Source organism: Gracilinanus agilis, chromosome 2 (assembly GCF_016433145.1).
Source record: "Gracilinanus agilis isolate LMUSP501 chromosome 2, AgileGrace, whole genome shotgun sequence".
In the NCBI taxonomy this organism is placed as follows: Eukaryota; Metazoa; Chordata; class Mammalia; order Didelphimorphia; family Didelphidae; genus Gracilinanus; species Gracilinanus agilis.
Window position 1 is genome coordinate 465829434 of NC_058131.1, and position 18358 is coordinate 465847791.

The 18358-nt window shown below is 35.7% G+C and overlaps 1 protein-coding gene across 2 annotated transcripts in view; it reads right to left on the reverse strand.

Annotated features, from left to right (window-relative positions):
- Positions 1–4670: 4670 nt before the first annotated feature.
- Positions 4671–18358, reverse strand: part of SYT16 (synaptotagmin 16) — a 120010-nt gene continuing 106322 nt past the window's right edge. For both annotated transcript variants that reach the window (XM_044662011.1, XM_044662010.1), the window contains exons 5-6: positions 17880–18069; positions 4671–4984 (exon numbers count right to left, since the gene is read on the reverse strand). In XM_044662011.1, coding sequence (XP_044517946.1) covers positions 4671–4984; positions 17880–18069 — 504 coding nt within the window. The remainder of the gene's footprint in view (positions 4985–17879; positions 18070–18358) is intronic.

The window sequence follows — 18358 nt, forward strand, 5'->3', positions numbered from 1 at the left end:
CCTCTCTCTTCCAAGAATTTGCTTCCTTCTTCACTGATTCTTCTACCATCTACAAAAATGTCTATATCATCTCTGATATTTTTTAAACTCTTCATTTTACCTTACTATCTTCTCAAGCTGCTTTTCTTTATTTCTTCTCTCACAGTTCAACTCTTTAAAAAAACTGTTTATTCTCTTCACTTTCACTTTGTCACCACCCACTCACTACTTAATCACCTGTAATCTAGATTTGAACTCCTAATTCAACTGAAACTTCTCTAAGGTCTCTTCACTGCTAAATTCAGTAGTTTTTCTTCAATTCTCATTCATCTTAACCTCTTAGATAGTATAAGCAGCTCACTCGTAGCTGCATGCTCTTTCCTCTCTGAATTTTTGTGATGTTGTTCTCTCCTGAATTGCCTACTACCTATCATATCATCCTATCTTAGCCTCCATTACAGGAGACACATAGCTAGCTTGCTTTCCATGTCTTGTTGGTTCAGAGGACTCAGGCATAAAAAATTATATCATGGTTCATGGGGCTGTGGAGAGGCTTATTATTCCTTAAGTCCAGCAAATATCTTACTGGGTGGTATATTTGGAGTCAGAGGAGAGTAGTTTTTATTTTTAGAAAATTACATCTTTGGAAAACTCTTATAATCAAATGTATTTTTATTGAAGTGTTACATTGCATTCTGATCCTAAAATTAAATAATTCTCTTTTCATTTCTTTCTTCCATAGGTCTCATTTTTCTTCCAGGATTTTTTCCCTTAAAATACATACATTCCATTTACTTAAAAAATTAACTCTTTTTCTTAAAGCACTCGTCATCTTTTCAAGGAATTCTAATTGAGTTTGTATCCAAGTTGGTTTTTTTTATCTTTGCTTATAGAGTTGCTTTGGAGTTATTTTCTTCTGTGTTTTGTCTTCCCTGTCACCACCATAGTTGATAGATGCTCTGGGTTGTTTGTTTGTTTGTTTCATTTTGTTTAGCTTGCTCATCCTTACAGCTTATGTCTTGACTTGAGACTTAATGTTATGACTGGCCTCTGGAGGGCAAGATCTGGGCTGGTCCTGTTGCTGCTTTGTTGCTATATTGTATTATTCTAGGCTCTCAGGGACAGGCTGGGGAACTAGCTGCAAACTCCAAAAGTAGTCTTTTTTCATCCAGAGCAAAGTCTGATTGCTGTTGTCCTAGGTTTCAGCTCTGTATGTTTCTGTACTACAATTCTGCCACATTTCATGATCAAGAAGGTGAGACCTCCACAGTTTGTCTGATTCTGCAATAATTAATAAAAGAGTCTAGGATAGTTATACATCAGGCAATAAAAGAAAGAGTGTATGAAAGCAAGTGCTTGGAAGAATGATACCCTTGACTTTGCCAAAGTCAATATCAACGTAGAAGGAATCATCAAATTAATGATTTTGGAATTAGAAAAAAACACTAAAAGTAAGGAAATAATTTCTTAATTCAGAATAATTTCTGTTCTGAATTGAGGGATGCTGATATTTAAACAAAAACAAAAATCTTCATATATTCTCAACTTTATTAGAAAATGAGGCTTTATAGACATGATCACTATTAGAATTTCTTTGAGTAACCAAACATTTGTGCTTCTTAAATTTCAAGTATTACAATGAAATAATAACAATTAGCTAGGTCAGTGATGGTGAACCTTTTAAAGACCATGTACCATGCCATGCCCCGCTCCTTACTCGACACAGGGGAGGGAAGAAGCTCTCCCATTGGGTTGCTGGGCAGAGGGGCAGGTGAAGTTAGGAATGTCTTCAGGCGCATGGAGAGGGCTCTGCTCCCCTCCAGCTCTGCCACCTGTGAGCTGCCCACCTTACCCCCTGTGAGCTCCCATTGGACTGCTAGGCAGAGGGGCGGGGGATGTGAAAAAATGTCATCAGGTATGGTGGAGATGGGGAAGGGAGGGTAGCTCCACCCAAGTCCCTCTGACTTTCTAGTAACAAAATGTGGTTGGGTAGGGAGGCCACATGCCCATAGAGAGGGCTCTGTGTGTCATCTTTGGCACCTGTTCCATAGGTTCACCATCACTGAGCTAGGTGAATTAGGCTAACATAGTTTTCCTACCATTTGAAATTTATTCTATCTTTCTCTCTCCTAGAAATCAATTAAAATGCAATAGCACTAATTAAAAAATCTTAAAAATGCATTCAGGCCCAAAATCTGCCAAGAAAAAAAATTGAATGAACACAAACATAACATTTCAAGTTCCAACTCAATAAAAAAGAACCTGTATTATAATTCAACCTATATTATAATTCACGTCTTTACATTTATGTCAATTTTATGTTGAATGTTATTGATATACAGACCTCTAAATACCCAGCACATACATACAGGCCAACTGGTATGCAATTTTTTTACAGTGTATTCCTGGAAATCATGGCAAGAAAAGAAAACAATTGAAAGGTGTGCTAGTCATGCATGAATAAGCTATTGTGTTCAGTGCCATTCCCAGAAATTATCAAATAAGTAAGAACAGAGTAGGAGGTATTTATCAGGTAGCATTGAATAATTCACATGGTAAAACACAAAATAGTCAAAAGCAAAGACTGTCTAATAAATGCATATATTTTTACAAATACAAATTTAAAAGTGAATGCCACATTTTTATGGTAAGATATTAAGAAAAATGGCCACCATTTTTCCCTTCATAGAGTATGAGATAAAGCTTTAAAAGTTATTTTTAAAAAATAATAAAGTCTTTGTGTTACCACTTAACCAACTGCATTCAGGTCTACTTTCAGTCAATTATCAAGACCTAACACCACAAACAAAATAATAAGGCCATTCAACACTTAATGGATATAATATTGGCAAAGCATTTCAAGTCCTTCTAAGGAAAGCTAATCTAAAAACATAAAGCAGCCTTATTACTTTGCATGCTCTCAATAAGTGGGCAACAACATAAATTAAATAAAATGGAGACTAGAGATCAAATAAAATAGCTTCAAATGAAATGGAGGTTATTTTCTTTTTGCTTTTTTCTAAAAGCAAACAAGAGGAGGACCTTGTTTTATGCCACCAATATGTTCCAAGATCCTTCAAGTAAGTTAAAAATCCTGCATGATTGTGAACCCTATTATTTTATAAGCATTTCTTATATGAACATACCTAGGTATTTTATGACTTTTCTTAGGCTTATCAGAGTTAACAGCAAGGCTATTATTAAAAAACTAAAGAGCATTAATGAAACAAATAGAAGCTTTACTAAGACTTGGATATAACTCGTTATAAACAAGAATTCCAGAGAAAGACTGATACAGGAGCTAATGTTTGGTACAAAACAATGTGATGACTCACACTAACTATTCTCCAAACAAGAAAGAGAATGATTGGGCAAACAGTTATGGGACTTTATGCCACTTGGGAAAATGGCAATTAGAGTACAATTTAAAATCTTTATTTAATGCATTTTTCTCCCTTTATTCTTGTCTATTGCTGACTGTATATTGTTGAATTCAGGTGTGTTCAGTTTGTGTAACATGAGTTCGTTTTGTAACTTTCAAATGCCAGATCCCTTCATTAAGTTATGCAATGTTATATTTGCCAGATGTGGATTACAGGAATTCACAACAGAGTTACCTGGTACCTAAACTGGGCATTATCAGGAGAGACACGACACCTAGTTATAATTCAGTGTGCTCTTCCTTCTTTCATTTCAACTTACTCTTACAACCAGGAAAGATATGTGTTGCAAAAGACTTGGAAGCCTCTCTTATCTTCCTTCTCATCATCTGTGGTTGATGAAGTCCCTAAACTAGACATCGTCTAAAGTCTTTCTTTTGATATAAAAGGACTTTTTTTTCATTTTTACTATATCGAGTCTTCATTATATATCATTCTGCAGACAGGGAAATATAAGCTCAAACAAAATAAATAGAATAATTACTCTTCAGGTTCAAGTGTGGCTTCCTTTTTTTTTGTCAATTTAAAGTCATAGGAAACAAAAACTTAGACCCTAAAGGAACATAAACATGCACCAAGGAAATGTTTAAAACAGCCATTAACTGACATTCATGCTAATAACCTGATGAAACAGGCTATAGTTCATGACACATGCCTACCAAAAAATCTAAGTATTCATAATCAGTAAAGGTTATCAACACAATTTCAGTCGAGTAATGATAATCAGAGGCACTTTAAATTTTTGCAGAAACATTTTAGGGTTTGCCCATGCTACCTGAAAATATTCATTCATAAATGTTGGCAAATATGCATTCTTAAGAAGTAAGTCCATCAAAAGAAATAGTATTTATTGAGTCCCTATTATGTCTGAGTTGTTCTAGAAACTAGTAATATTATCACAAAAAAGAATTCAGGTTGCAACATCAACATAGACAAAATGTACTGATTATATGTAATAAGTTCAAATTTAATCTTGAAATGCATCAGATGAAGACAGTTCAAAATGGCAGTGATAGCATCAGTGTTTGAATAAATTTTCTATCTTCTCGATTTTCTTAGTTCTAGTAATTAATTTGTTCAGGTGAGAAACTCAGTATGAAAACCTTAAAAGATAGAAGTTTAATGTCTCCATTTGCAAATTCAAAAGGGGAATAAGTTATCTTAGAAAAGCCTGCTAACTTATGTGTTGAATTGGTATCTGGCAATAGCAGTGATAAGGAAAACCAGACAGATGAACTTTGGCCCAAATGATCAGGATTCTAGTAAGATATGCCACCTGCAGATCTGCTGCCCCTTGGTTTCCTTCATTTCTTGCCAATGGTCTTGCTCCTCCTCTCCACTGCTGTTCTGACCCAGTGAAATCCAGCCAATCATTTCTTTTCGTTTCATAGTACGTCTATTATAAATTGAGATCATCAGAGTGACATCGGAAAGCTGAAAGAGGGCTACCTGGAAAACAAATGTTTCCTTGTAAACAGGATTTGGCTGACCTCTTCGAATGGATGTCTTACAACGGGACATCTCTTGGCCGACAGAGTTGAGTAGAAAGAGTTTCCCGTAAGTATCTGTGACAGAAAAAAAAGGGGGGGGGGAAGGTAAAGAGAAGAAAAAATATTAATACCTGTCATTCATTTGTTGTTTCATTACCTGTTAATTCATTCAAGTTTACCTTGAGAAATAATTACTTACTTGATAGGTACAAATTAATTCTCAATTAAATGCCTGGATTATTAATTTTTCTTGATCTTGCGTATAGTTGGAAAATTTTGAACCCTTAGAACTGCATTGCCCAGGATTCCTTTCTGTACTTACCCACAATTCCTTTTCCTTTCTGTTTACGAGCATCTTTTGTATGATTGCATATAAGTTTTGGGTAACGTCCCTCTAGCTCTCTCTTCCACTTGAAGCGGGTGGGGAACGTTCCCTGTGTTCTCTAGCTCTCTAGTTAAATATTAATAAATCTATAAATATTATACTTTTGAAATATTGAATATTAATTTTAAAATCCACATGAATACTTCATATTCTGTGCTGAGATGCATGCCCTCTACAAGAATACATTCAAAAAAGGCAAAGTATGGGAAAGTACTCATATAACCTAAAAACTCTTGTACCCATTGACACTAGAATCAATATCTATGTACATTTTGCTTTGTATATTCTTTAATTTTTTACATCTAAAATAGGCAGTTAGGTATAATAGTGCCTAAAGCACTAGACCTGGAGGCAGGAAGTGTTCAAATCCAGGCTGAAATATTTGTTAGCTCTATAACTCTAAGACATTTAACTCTCTGTTTGCCTCAGATTCCTCAACTGTAAAATGGGAATAAAAAGATCACCTACTTCACGGAATTGTTGGAGGATCAAATGAGAAAATACTGGAAAAGAGCTTAGCATAGTGCCTAGTATATAATAGGTAGGCATTTAGTAAATTCTTGTTCTCTTCCTCTCTTCTTAAAATATATTAGAAAAAAGCTTTTTTATTACTAATGACTGACTCTGACTGATTTTGAATAAGTTTAGTTGTGCCTTCTATCCATGCTTTCTGGGATATTTATGTGATGGGCAACTCACATCAGATTGATACAAATCTCATCCTGAAATTGGACTAAATCCATAGAAAACACGTTCTATTTTCTACAGGATAGGGAGAAAATTGGAATATTATTTATCTAAAATAATAATAATAATAATAATCTACTGTAAGGATAGTCAATATTGCAAATCCTGGACATTGGAGCCATCTACAAGTGACCAAAACATAGGATATGAAGACATGTCACACTTGAAAGCCTGGATAGAGGTAACAATTTTGAAATATATTTATCTCTAAAAATTTGTTCCTGATACCCATTGGGATATATAATCTTCATGAAGGCTTCCAGATTCAATTCTATCATCATGGAGCATTATCATTATGACACAGCATTCCACATAAGGCATTTTCTACAGTGGTGATTAGCAGTTATAACCCTGGTCAAATCCCTTCAACCTCTTTGATCTCAGTTTTAAAATCTATAAAATGGAGCTAAAAATACCGGCTTTACTTGTCTTTCTATAGTGCATGATATATAACAGTGACAAGTATTCTTTATATAGTTGGTCCCATATTGGAAGAGAAAAGAAAGATCTAAATGATACCAAAATTATTTGTTGTTGTTTGGTGGTTTCAGCTGTGTACAATTCTTAGTGACCTCATTTGGAATTTTCTTGGTAAAGACACTGAAGTTATTTGCCACATCCTTCACCAGCTCATTTTACAAATGTGAAATTAGGGTGAACACGTTTAAATGACTTGCCTAGGGTCACACAGTCTGAGGTCAGATTTGAATTCGATTAGATGAGTGTTCCTGAATTCACCCCAACACTTTATCCACTGAGCCACCTTGCTACCCTGACATGAAAAATTTGCACTTTCTCCAGAATAGAACATTATAAATACAATGTCCTCTTAGACAATCTATCACACTTCATATTCACATTACTTAAAAGGTAATGCCTCAAATTTCTATTAAGTACTAGAGTATTTTGCAATGTTTCTCACTAGCCTAATGTGTGAGCTGTTCTTTCAAGAATCAGTGTGTCGGGGTGTTTTCCCAATTCGATCATTCTATAAATCCCATTCAATGTAGGCTGCAAGTTGAAACGTGTTTATTGCTCACTCTCCCACCAAAACACAATTCTAACTTTTAAAAGTGTAAACCCAGATTTCTGCAATTTTTCTCTTCCCTCAGAGTGCCTCTAAGAAAGGAAATTACAACCTGCAGCTTTCTGTGTTGATCTTTTTTTTTCCTATTCCCATTTGATGTGTTATTTTATGCACTTATCTACTGAGAAACACAAGGTGTGAAATTACACATCAGGTGTGAAAACACTTCTCTGTCTCAAAAGCAGGGCTCTCCACTCTTCACACTGTTCCACAGAAAAAGCTGTCAAGAAACTGACAATTGGGAAGCAAACTGTGAGGTTCCACAGCTGCCCAGCCATATAAATCTTACAAGAAAAGTTCGATCCAGGGCCTAAACTACTCATACAAATTTGCTGCCAGTGTAACCTTGAGAAATGAGGTTGACCCTTCAAACAAAGCTTTGCCCATTAGACAAAGAGAGCAATTTCAGGGTTTAGACTGTCACAGGATTGTTTTCTGATTACGGGAAAGGATGACTTAATACAATAACTGAATTTGCTTGAGGTGAATTGTCCGTGTGTCACAAAGTGCAGGAGGAAAGATAATAATTTACTAAATAATCCAAACACCTGAGGACAGGAGGGAAATGATGGTCCAAATGTTTCCAGTAGGCCTGATGCTAAAATAAACATTTTATCAGCAGCAAAATGCCTCATTTTAAAATACCATGAGACAAGCCTGCCTGTAGAACATTTGGACAGCTTGTAGACCCAGCTTTGGACAGCTGGTAATTGATTTTAGTGCAGTAAATTCCCATTTATTTCAAGTCAATAAAAATATATTAAGTACCTTTATGTAGAAGTCACTGTCCTAGACATTGGAAATAGTCTAGTATTCCAATGATCTCATTCATGTGGGTGCCAGAGCCCTTATCTAGGCAGAGCATGTGACACTGGTATCTAGGGAGGTATCACTTTAGTCCTGAAATCCTGATTTTACATGGGATGTGGGGGGCAAGACAGAGCTGGGATAGGATAAAGAAGCTGGATAAGGAATTTGGGGGAGGAGGATGAATGAATAGGTCGTTCCCTTCTCCTGACTCCATTGAACCCATAGTAGAACTGTCTCTCCTGGACCTACTTGCCTTTTCCAACTTTCAAAATTTATTCTTCTATCCCCTACTTTTCCCCATATTCTTATCCCTATCCTGCTTAGCCCTAGCTCTCCACAGTCTTTCCCTTCTAAAATTCTTCTTCACATTAGCTTTCTTCTCATTCTATCAGCCTTCTGCTGATCACAGAAATCTAGCTTTCTTCTGAAGAAACTATGTTTCTTGGCATCCTCTAGTGCTCTGACTGACTGCTTTCATAAACCAGAATACAGGGCCAAGAGTAGGAGTTGGCACAGTCTTTGCTCTCCACTGCCATTTCCAGTCCCTATCCCTCCGCCATCCTCACTATTCTCCTCTTTAAAGTCCTCTCCATTCTTTACAGACGTCTGTTCTATCATTGGTGGATCTGGATCTCAAGGTCATTCTCCCTCTTCCTCAAAAAGTGTCTGACCTTTAGCCCCAGTTCCTCAACTCACCTAACCTCGGCCTCTATTCCATTTTAAACATGTAAAAGTGGCCTCATTATTCTTCTGTTCCCATTCCCACTCCCTCTACTCTTTTTTTTTTAATATTGTATTTTTTTAGAAAAATTTTCTATGGTTACATGGCTCTTGTTTTTACTTTCCCCTTCACCCCACTTTACCTCCTCCATATCCAACCCACATTTCCACTGGTTTCAACATGTGTCATCAATTAAGACTTATTTACATATCATTAATAGTTGCATTGGTGTAGTCATTTAGTGTCACATCCCCAACCATGCCCACATCAACCCATGTGTTCAAGCAGTTGTTTTACTTCTGTGTTTCCACTCCTGCAGTTCTTCCTCTGAATGTGGGTAGCCTTCTTTTCCCTAAATCCCTCAGAATTGTCCTGGGTCATTGCATTGCTGCTAGTACAGAAGTCCATTACATTCAATTTTACCACAGTGTATTGGTCTCTGTGTACAATGTTCTCCTGGTTCTGCTCCTTTCATTCTGCATCAGTTCCTGGAGGTCTTTCCAGTTCACATGGAATTCCTCCAGTTTATTATTCCTTTGAGCACAATAGTATTCCATCACCAGCATGTACCACAATTTGTTCAGCCATTCCCCAATTGAAGGACATTCCCTCCTTTTCCAATTTGTTGCCACCACAAAAAGCGCGGCTATAAATATTTTTCTACAAGTTTGTTTATCTATGATCTCTTTGGGGTACAAACCCAGCAATGGTATGGCTGGATCAAAGGGCAATCTTTTAGAGCTCTTTGGGCATAGTTCCAACTTGCCATCCAGAATGGTTGGATCAGTTCACAACTCCACCGGCAATGCAATAATGTCCCAATTTGGCCACATCCCCTTCAACATTCATTACTCTCCCCTGCTATCATTTTAGCCAATCTGCTAGGTGTGAGGTGATACCTCAGAGTTGTTTTGATTTGCATGTCTCTAATTATTAGAGATTTAGAACACTTTTTCATGAGCTTATTGATAGTTTTGATTTCTTTATCTGAAAATTGCCTATTCATGTCCACTCCCTCTACTCTTAAGTCTATTTCCCTATTACAACTCAAATGAATTTGCAGAACTCATAGTTACTGCTGGATATTCCCTCCAAAGATGTAGACTAAAACTCATCTCTTACAACTTGTCTCTATAAATCATCCATAGAGGAATCACTTCACCAGCTAGAGGTCTTTTGTTCTTTTTTCCTGATATATTCTAATGAACAGATACCAAGGATGCACAGCACTCCCTCACTCTCCTCAAAATATATGTCTCCATTCTCAAGGAGCCTGGAAAGCTACTTAACCTGTCTTAGAATCAGTTTCCTTACCTATAAAGTGGGGAATAAAATAGCAACTCTCTTACTGGGTTGTTGTGAGGATCAAGTGGGATAAGCTTTGTAATGTGCTTACAAGGCTTAAGGTGCTATATAAATGCTAAATATTATTAAGCATTAATATTGCTATTGTTTACTAAGTGATAGTAAGTAATCTGGGGCAGAATTCAAAAATTAGGTCTTCCAAGCCCACCACTGTCTACTATACCACCTAAGTGTTTCAGTTCTCTAGGTGAAGAAAGTAGGTGGAGCTAAATCCATATAAAGAATATGGATTTGTATAAATCAATATAAAGAATTCATGTAAGGAAATTATCAGAATATATCTGCCCTAATCAGAATACATCTGGAGTACTATATTCAGTCCTGTGCACCACAGTTTAGGAACAACAGTAATAAACTGGAGAGTGTGCAGAAGACAATAAATTCAGACTTTATGAGAATTCCTTGAAGGAACTGGGGATGGTTAGCCTAGGGAACAGAAGACTAGGTGAAGTTGGAGAAAGGGGTGTTTGGGAAAGCTGTCATCTGGAAAGGAAATGTATATTCATTTTGTTTGGCCTCAGAGAGCAGAATTAGGATGAGTTGCCACCTGAAATTGCCTGTTAATTTTCAGGGAAAAAAAACTTCCTAACAATTAGAGGTATCCAAAAATAGAATAATACATTTCCTCAGAAGGTAATGGATTCCTCCTTATTGGCCACCTTAAAGAACTCCATGAGAAAAAGATATTTCTTCAAAATGATAAAATATTTACAAAACAATAATCCCAACTTAAATTCCCTTGGAAGGTGGGGTAGGGGAAGTGAATGGGTTTTTGATGCCTTTGTGACATTGTATTTATTCATGGGCTCCTTCCAATTCTTTCCTCTAACATTTCTGTTTCATTTCTAATTTTTATTTTTCTCAGTTTGTCTTGTTTCATTTCTTCCAAGTACTCTTGTAGTTCTGGGTAGTATAGTAACTCTTTTGTTTCTGGGTTTACCTTTTAGGCATCTCTTGACCTTTTTCATTGTGTTCAGTATCTTCTAACAACTCCTCTCAGGCTTCATCTCCTTACTTGGGACTTTGTGACATGACAGGCTCTTCTTCTCTGTTCTACACTCCTGGATGGAGTTGGTCCTGACCTCGAAATTCTGGGTTGCTGACATTGGCTTCCATATCCCATGATGTGTTTGTACTCAGGGCACTGGAAGGTTTCAGGTCACCCCAGGATCACCCAGGATCAGAGCATTGTGTTCTCAAGTCAGAGTGGTCTAGAGACTTCCAATCTGTCAGATAATCCCAGATAGAGTACTGCTTGTTTTTAGTGTTGTGTCTGTGGTAAGAGTGGTCAGATTTCATTGGATTTCAAATCCCATTAGTTTCCTTGACTGATTATTCCAGATTTCTTGCTCCTATGAACAGATCACGTCAGGTTTCAGAGGCTTGGTCACATGTTTGGTTTGAGTCCTAATAAGCTTCTGGATATCATTTACCCAACCTTATGCTGCCTTTCTTGGTAAAGATTCATTTCCCTGTGCCTGAAGGCTTTTAGTTGCCTATTTTATAAAATTCTGGGATGGATGAAGAAGCTTACTGTGGTTTTATAGTTCTCTAATCATTATTTGATCCTATGCCCTTTTTAGATCTTTGACCAAATGTGGGAGAGAGACCTCAGCTTCTCTTTGACCTTTCTTGCCACCATCTTGGCCCTTCTAGATGTATTGAGTTCAGAATCTTGAAGTGCACTCAGTAAGTTATATCAGATACAGACTTAGAAAGAGAATTGGGCTACAAAGAATCCTTGTGAATCTTAAAGTGCCATATAAATGTAAAATTTTATTGATATTCTAGGACCTGTATACAGAAGCAGGGGCATGATGGGAAATGTTTAACAATCAACTGTCTTGTCATTTTTCTTCTTTCTTTAAAGTGGAATGGAAGGGATACAGTGGATAATTTGGTTAATTTAGTTAATCATGTTCCTATAATCAAAGCTCTCCTTTATAATTCTTTTTAAAAACCATATTTATTCTTTCATATTATGCATTTACTTCAAGACAGAAGAATGATGAGGGGTAGGCAAATGGATTTAAGTGACTTGCCCAGGATCACATACTTAGGAAATGTCTTGGCAGATTTGAATCCTATCTCTGGGGAATGACTCTCAATTCACTGAACCATCTAGCTATTTCCTTCTGCTTTATAATTCTTACAGACTAGATTTAAGTTCAAACACATGAGCCAAAAGACAGTGTGGGTTTAGGATGGAGGAAGTTGTTTCCCATCTCATTTAAGTATGGAAAAAAGATGAGTATTTACAGGTTGCTGATCTTAAGCATTCTTTTCACTTCTATGGACCCTAATCTTTATTTACAAAATGAAAGGGTTAAACTATATTCTCTCAAAGGTCTCTTCCAACTCTAAAATAGATCATGTGATTCTAGGCTAGCTCCCTCTTTCATTAGTACTTGATCTTCACTCCTTACAGTAGGCAACCTAATTTGCCTTTCTCTTTCTTTCCTAAAGTTACTGCCATTGTGTATCTAACGAGGTTAATATGCTGCTGCTCTAAGTATTATCATTTGGGATATAATTATCATGTATGGTTAATCATGCACATACTGAGAAGCTGGGTAAGTTGTTGTTTTTAACTGGAGGGGACATCTTAATGATAGTTTTTGACAAGTTATATTTATGTGAACAATATAATCGCAGAGAGTAGAAGCAGGCTTGGATCAGGAATGAGATAACTTGGTTGAAGATTAGCCATCTACAGTTTCCTGGAGTGCCAGAATTCTTAGCCCTGAAGTGTTATGTTCGTTTATCAGGAGAGGAACTCAAACTCAAGGGGGTTAACTAAATTGCCAGGGACATATCACAATTAAAAGACTAGATTAAAACTGTACAGCTGCTAACTTGCCAGGGAACTAACTGTTCTCCCATGATTCCTGAATCAGGGGACTGCCAAATTGACCCATTTTTTAAGTCAGACTTTTTTCTTTCATAATGGGGTATAAAAGTATTTAAATCTACATCAGGGGCCTAGTTACTTCTTCAGTATCATTTCTATTTTTTCTTTTTTTAAAAGAAGTGGTTTTATTAACCTGACAAAAAATGAAGAAGGGGTATTCAAACATTTAAACTATCAAAAAAACTCTCTTCCCTTTTCTTTTTTTTAATTTTAAAATTGATGTATAAATTTAAAAGCACAAAGGCTTTTATGTTCTTTTGTTTCAGTCTTGAATTCTCCCCCTGCCCCTTCCCCCTATGAATGGAAAAAAACAAGAAATCCAAAACCTATTACAAATATGTATGGATACAAAACTGATTTCTACTAATAACATTAGCCATCAGTTCTTTATCTGGGAATGGATAGAATGTTTCATTATAAGTTCTTTGGAATTTTGGTAGGTCATTGTGTTGATCAGAGCTACTATGACTTTCAAAGCTAATTATCTTTAATAAAATTGCTATTACTATGTAAATTGTTCTCTTGCTCATTCAATTTTGCATCAGTTCATATGAGTCTTCTCATGTATTTCTGAAACCATCACTTATTATATCACAATAATATTCTATTACATTCATATGCCCTAACTTGCTCAGCCCATTCCTCAACTTCCAATTCTTTGCTATCACAAAAAGGGTTGCTATAAATTATTTTGTACACATGTCTCTTTTTCCTCTTTCTTTGATTTCCTCGGGTATAATCCTAGTAATGGCTTTGCCAAGTTACAGTTTAATAGCCTTTTGGGAATAATTGCAAGTTGCTCTCCCCAAATGGTAGGACTAGATCACAGCTCCTCCAACAGTGCATTTGTATGCCTATTTTCCAATATCTTCTTCAACATTTGCTATTTTCCTTTTTTTTATTTTAGTAAATCTGATGAGTGTAAAGTAGTACCTCAGAATTGTTTTAATTTGTATTTCTCTAGTTATTAATGATTTAGAGTATATTTACATATGCTATTAATAATTTTAATTTTTCCCTCTAGAAACTGCCTATTCATATTCTTTAACTCTTTATCAGTTGAGAAATGGTTCTTATTCTTGTAAATTTGATTTAGTTCCCTATATATTATAGAAATGAATCCTTTATTGACTCTAAACGATCACCCGTGCAAATATCAATAATATAGAAATAGGTCCTGATCAATGACACACATAAAAACCAGTGGAATTGTGTGTAGGCTACAGGAGGGGGAGGGAAAGAATATGAATCTTGTAACCATGGGAAAATATTCTAAATTAATTAAATAAAATTTAAAAAAAGAGAAATGAATCCTTTATTAGATAAATTTACTATAATGGTTTCCCAAACAATTTCTTGCTTTTTTCCAATTCTGTTGGCATTAGTTTCGTTAAAAAAACAGTATTTTGGTTTTGGTTTTGGTTTTGGCTTTGTTAAAATGAAAAGTAGTTTATTGCAAAATCTTTTTAATTTTTTTATTCAAAATTAGAATTTTACTTCCTAGTCACCTCTCCATTTCTTCTTTGGTCATCAATTCTTCCACTATCCATAAATCTAATAAATAATTTTCCCTACTCCTTCAATGGTACTGCTTAACAATAACTAACAGTGAAGTGTTCAGTATATCATCTATATGATGCTTAGGGATTAGGCAAGATACAAAACTTCCCTCTTTCCCTTTTCCCCAGCAAAAGAAAGCAATAGAAAAAGCAATAGGAAAAAAATAGAAAAATAAAGTCCTAGATTCAGTTTCTGCCTGTCACATTCTACTTGATTGGCCTTGGGTAAGTCATTTAAAGTGTGGTTCATATACCAGCAAAATGGGGCAGGGAATTTCTATGAAGAAGATTAGTAGCAGCTTTTCAGAGAAATATGTAAATCCAGTCCTCAGGTGCCTCAAAACTCATTTCAACAACAAAGCCATCTCTATTTAATAAATACTATTAAATATAATTAAGAAGCAGAAAAATATAGAAATAATTATGTGTTCAAAGTAATTATCTTGCCTGATTTGGATATTAGTGCTGGTTGGAAGCCTCATAAGCTCTATTGTTTTTCAGAGCTCAGGGGTTCTCCCTTGCAATATGTATTGAGGGGTATAATTTCAAACTCCTACCTAAAAACCAATGGGCTTAATAAAACTGGACTAAATGAACCCCTCACATATAGAAAATGCCATGTCCTGCAGTGTTAAATAGTAATAAATCATAAGCCCAGATATGAAAGTAGATTTTGGTCATGTGGTACTGTCCCTTCCACATTTAGATGCTAAGGATGTTCCTTATATCTTCTGCCTTATTCATTCTTCCCATCTCCTTTTTTAATTCATTATTAAGCAATGACTTCCTTCTTATTGGCTGGCCAATCTCATGATCAGATGAAATAGCAAAAATATATTAAGATAATAGAAATGTTAAGTATGATGGGGTTGACCTCTAACCAATCTTCAGCCCAGGAAGCCCTGGATTTAATTATAGAAAGGAAAAAAATAATAAATTGTTTAAGTATAAAGATGGGTTTGAGTTTGGAATCCAGAAGACATGAGTTTAAATCTAGCTCCAGATACTTACTACCTGTGTGACTCTGGGCAAGTCAAATAGAGGTTAAACTCTATTTGCTTCAATTTCTTCAACTATAAAGTAGAGATAAGAAGACTTATCTCCAAAAATAAGAATAATTCCTAGCATTGTTGTGAATATCAAATAAGTTAATAATAACATCATATACATTAATAGATGTAAAGCACTTATCACACAGTATTATAGAAATGTTAGCTATTGCCAAGTATGGAAGAGTTTTTCTTGACTGAGTTGGAAGGGGAGCTTGGATATTGTCCTGATTGAAGACTGAGTTAATTTAAACTTTAAAATAACGGAGTCTGCCAGCTCTGGAACCAGTCCAGGCAGGAACAAGCAGTCAAGCAAGAATTCAGAACTTGAGAAAGAATCCCTCTAAATCTCTCAAACATAAGTCTTTATCTCCCTAGACAAGAGAGTCAGGAACCTTTCAAACCTGATGAGTTCCAAGACCAGTTCCTTTTTGGGAAGCTCAGTCCTCTGCCATCTTCCACAGAGCTCTCTAAGCCAACTATAAGCTTCTGATTCTGTACCTCTTGGATGGATAAGGAAAAGATTTTCTCTTTCCTACTCCCCTACCATCAGCCATGGAGCTCTGTGGTAAAGCTACTCAACTAATAGGGAATATCACATCCAGAAGGAAAGAGATACACACTCTCCAGACAAATACAGACACAAGGGTGTTCCCCACCTCAAGGCAGGAAGCATCTTCAAGGGGCAGGACCATTAACAAAAAAAAAGTGAACCCATAATTCATTCAATAGAACACAAGCCCTGGATATTGAGAATGGAGCTGTGAAAAGGGGCATATCATGAGAGTAAAGGTGAGTGACCTGCCCAACATATATTGTGCTAAATGGAAAAAGTGTGGATTCCAGGAAGATAAAAAAAATCATCCAGGTCTTGCAGTACCAGAAGAATCAATAGTTTTATCTACATATATCTTTCACCACCATTGTACTCTAAATCTGTGACTGATCTTCACAAAATGCTTTATTATATGTATTTGGGATAGTAGGTTTACAGGTGGAATGGTTTATAACTACAGTTCTTACTGTGGTATCCTAGGTAATGCCTTTTCTTAGATATAATTGTATGGGTTTTTCTTTTTACGTGTAAATGGGGGGAAATAAAAAAATTAAGAAAACAAACATTGGAAGAGAAAATTTTTTAATTTTATAAGAGATATAGCTATATCTAGCATGATAGTGGGAAATGCAGGTGATCAAAAGGGAAAAGTTATCAATAAAATTTTATTTTAAAAATATTTTATATTGTTTAAAAGAGATAATTGAGTCTACTTCCTGACTATTGGTGATAAAACCAACAGTGAGGCTTATGAGTTTTAATATCAGGAATGCTTAAAGTCAGAGAGCATCATAGTACCCAAGTTATCCACTGCCTTATAGGGACCCAACACACAAGTCTAAGTAAAGTATCATCATCATTAAATAATACAGATTGATCTCTAGCTAACTTTACTAAAGTAAAACTGATACAATGAAATAACATTAAATACTACAATAGGCTACCAAGAAGGTTTTAAATTACTAAGAGTAGAACAGATGACTATGTATCAGGGATTGGATAGAATCATAACAATTGGAGGGCATCTTCCAACTTCATTACTTGACAATGAGGAAATAGGTAGAGAAAAGGAGAAAAATTTGTCCAAGGTGACACAGAAGAGAAAAACTAACTAGGACTTAGTTCTTCTGACTCCCATGCTAGTGTATTAGTTTTGGGTGTGGTTTTTTTTTTTCAACTATATCACATTGATTATTTAGTGGTATCTTTTCTAGTGATGAGGGAATTTTTTTATTTTATTTAATTAATTTATCTAGAATATTTTTCCTGGTGAGGGAATTTTAAAAAATAAAGTCTCAAAATTCCTTCCATCTCAGTGATTCCTGAAAAGACAAATGAATTCTTTGATCTCCTTAACAGATTTCAATCATGTTTACAAATGATATTGCTTAAAAGTGTACTCTTTTCATTCTTAAAAATAAAAACATAAACATTAAAGCAGGATTTAGCATATTGGGCATCATAACTACTGTTCTTACTGTGCTATATCTCTAAGAAAATGCCTTTTCTTAGAGATAATTGTATGGGGTTTTTTTAATGTAAGTGGAAGAAAAATAAAACATTAAAAAAAAACAAACAGAATTCTTGCATTTTTTTTCAAGGAGTTTCTACCAGTTTAACTGAGAGACATCAAAAATATTCAGAGCATGACTTTGTGGAAATTCATCTAAACTCCATTAAGATCTTTCTTAGTGTAAAAATTACAGAAATAAGATAAAGGCAGGTATAGTTCAACTGGTCTCTGCGAGTACCTTTGCTGGCAGAAAAGAATCACACTTACCAGGAGGTCTGTTAATAGCAAGGTTTCGGAAATGGCTGCCTTTGATAATTTCTACAGATAATCGTCCTGTTGTGGCATTATATGACAACCCCACCAAGAGCTCTGGCACCCCTCCATGAGACAAAGACTGTGTGGATGAAGCACTATCACTGTGAGAAACCGCAGACAGGCTGAGCTGAGACTCTCCACTCTGGCAAGAAAGAACAACAAAGAAACCATTGGGACACTTCACACTACTCTCTTTTATATCCAGCTTACATTATGTTGGGTGAAATTGTGACACGATTTCAATGGCTGCCAAAGATTTCAAATTGTGCACTCTCTGTGAATAATAATGGGGCAGCAGAACAGGATCAAGGATGAGTTCTCCACATCATTAGCCAGACACATTTGCTTAAAGATCTATCTCTGTTCAATATTTCTTCTCTGAAAACAAAAGGCCAAAGATGTTATTAGCAATGTAAATCAAAACCTTGAAT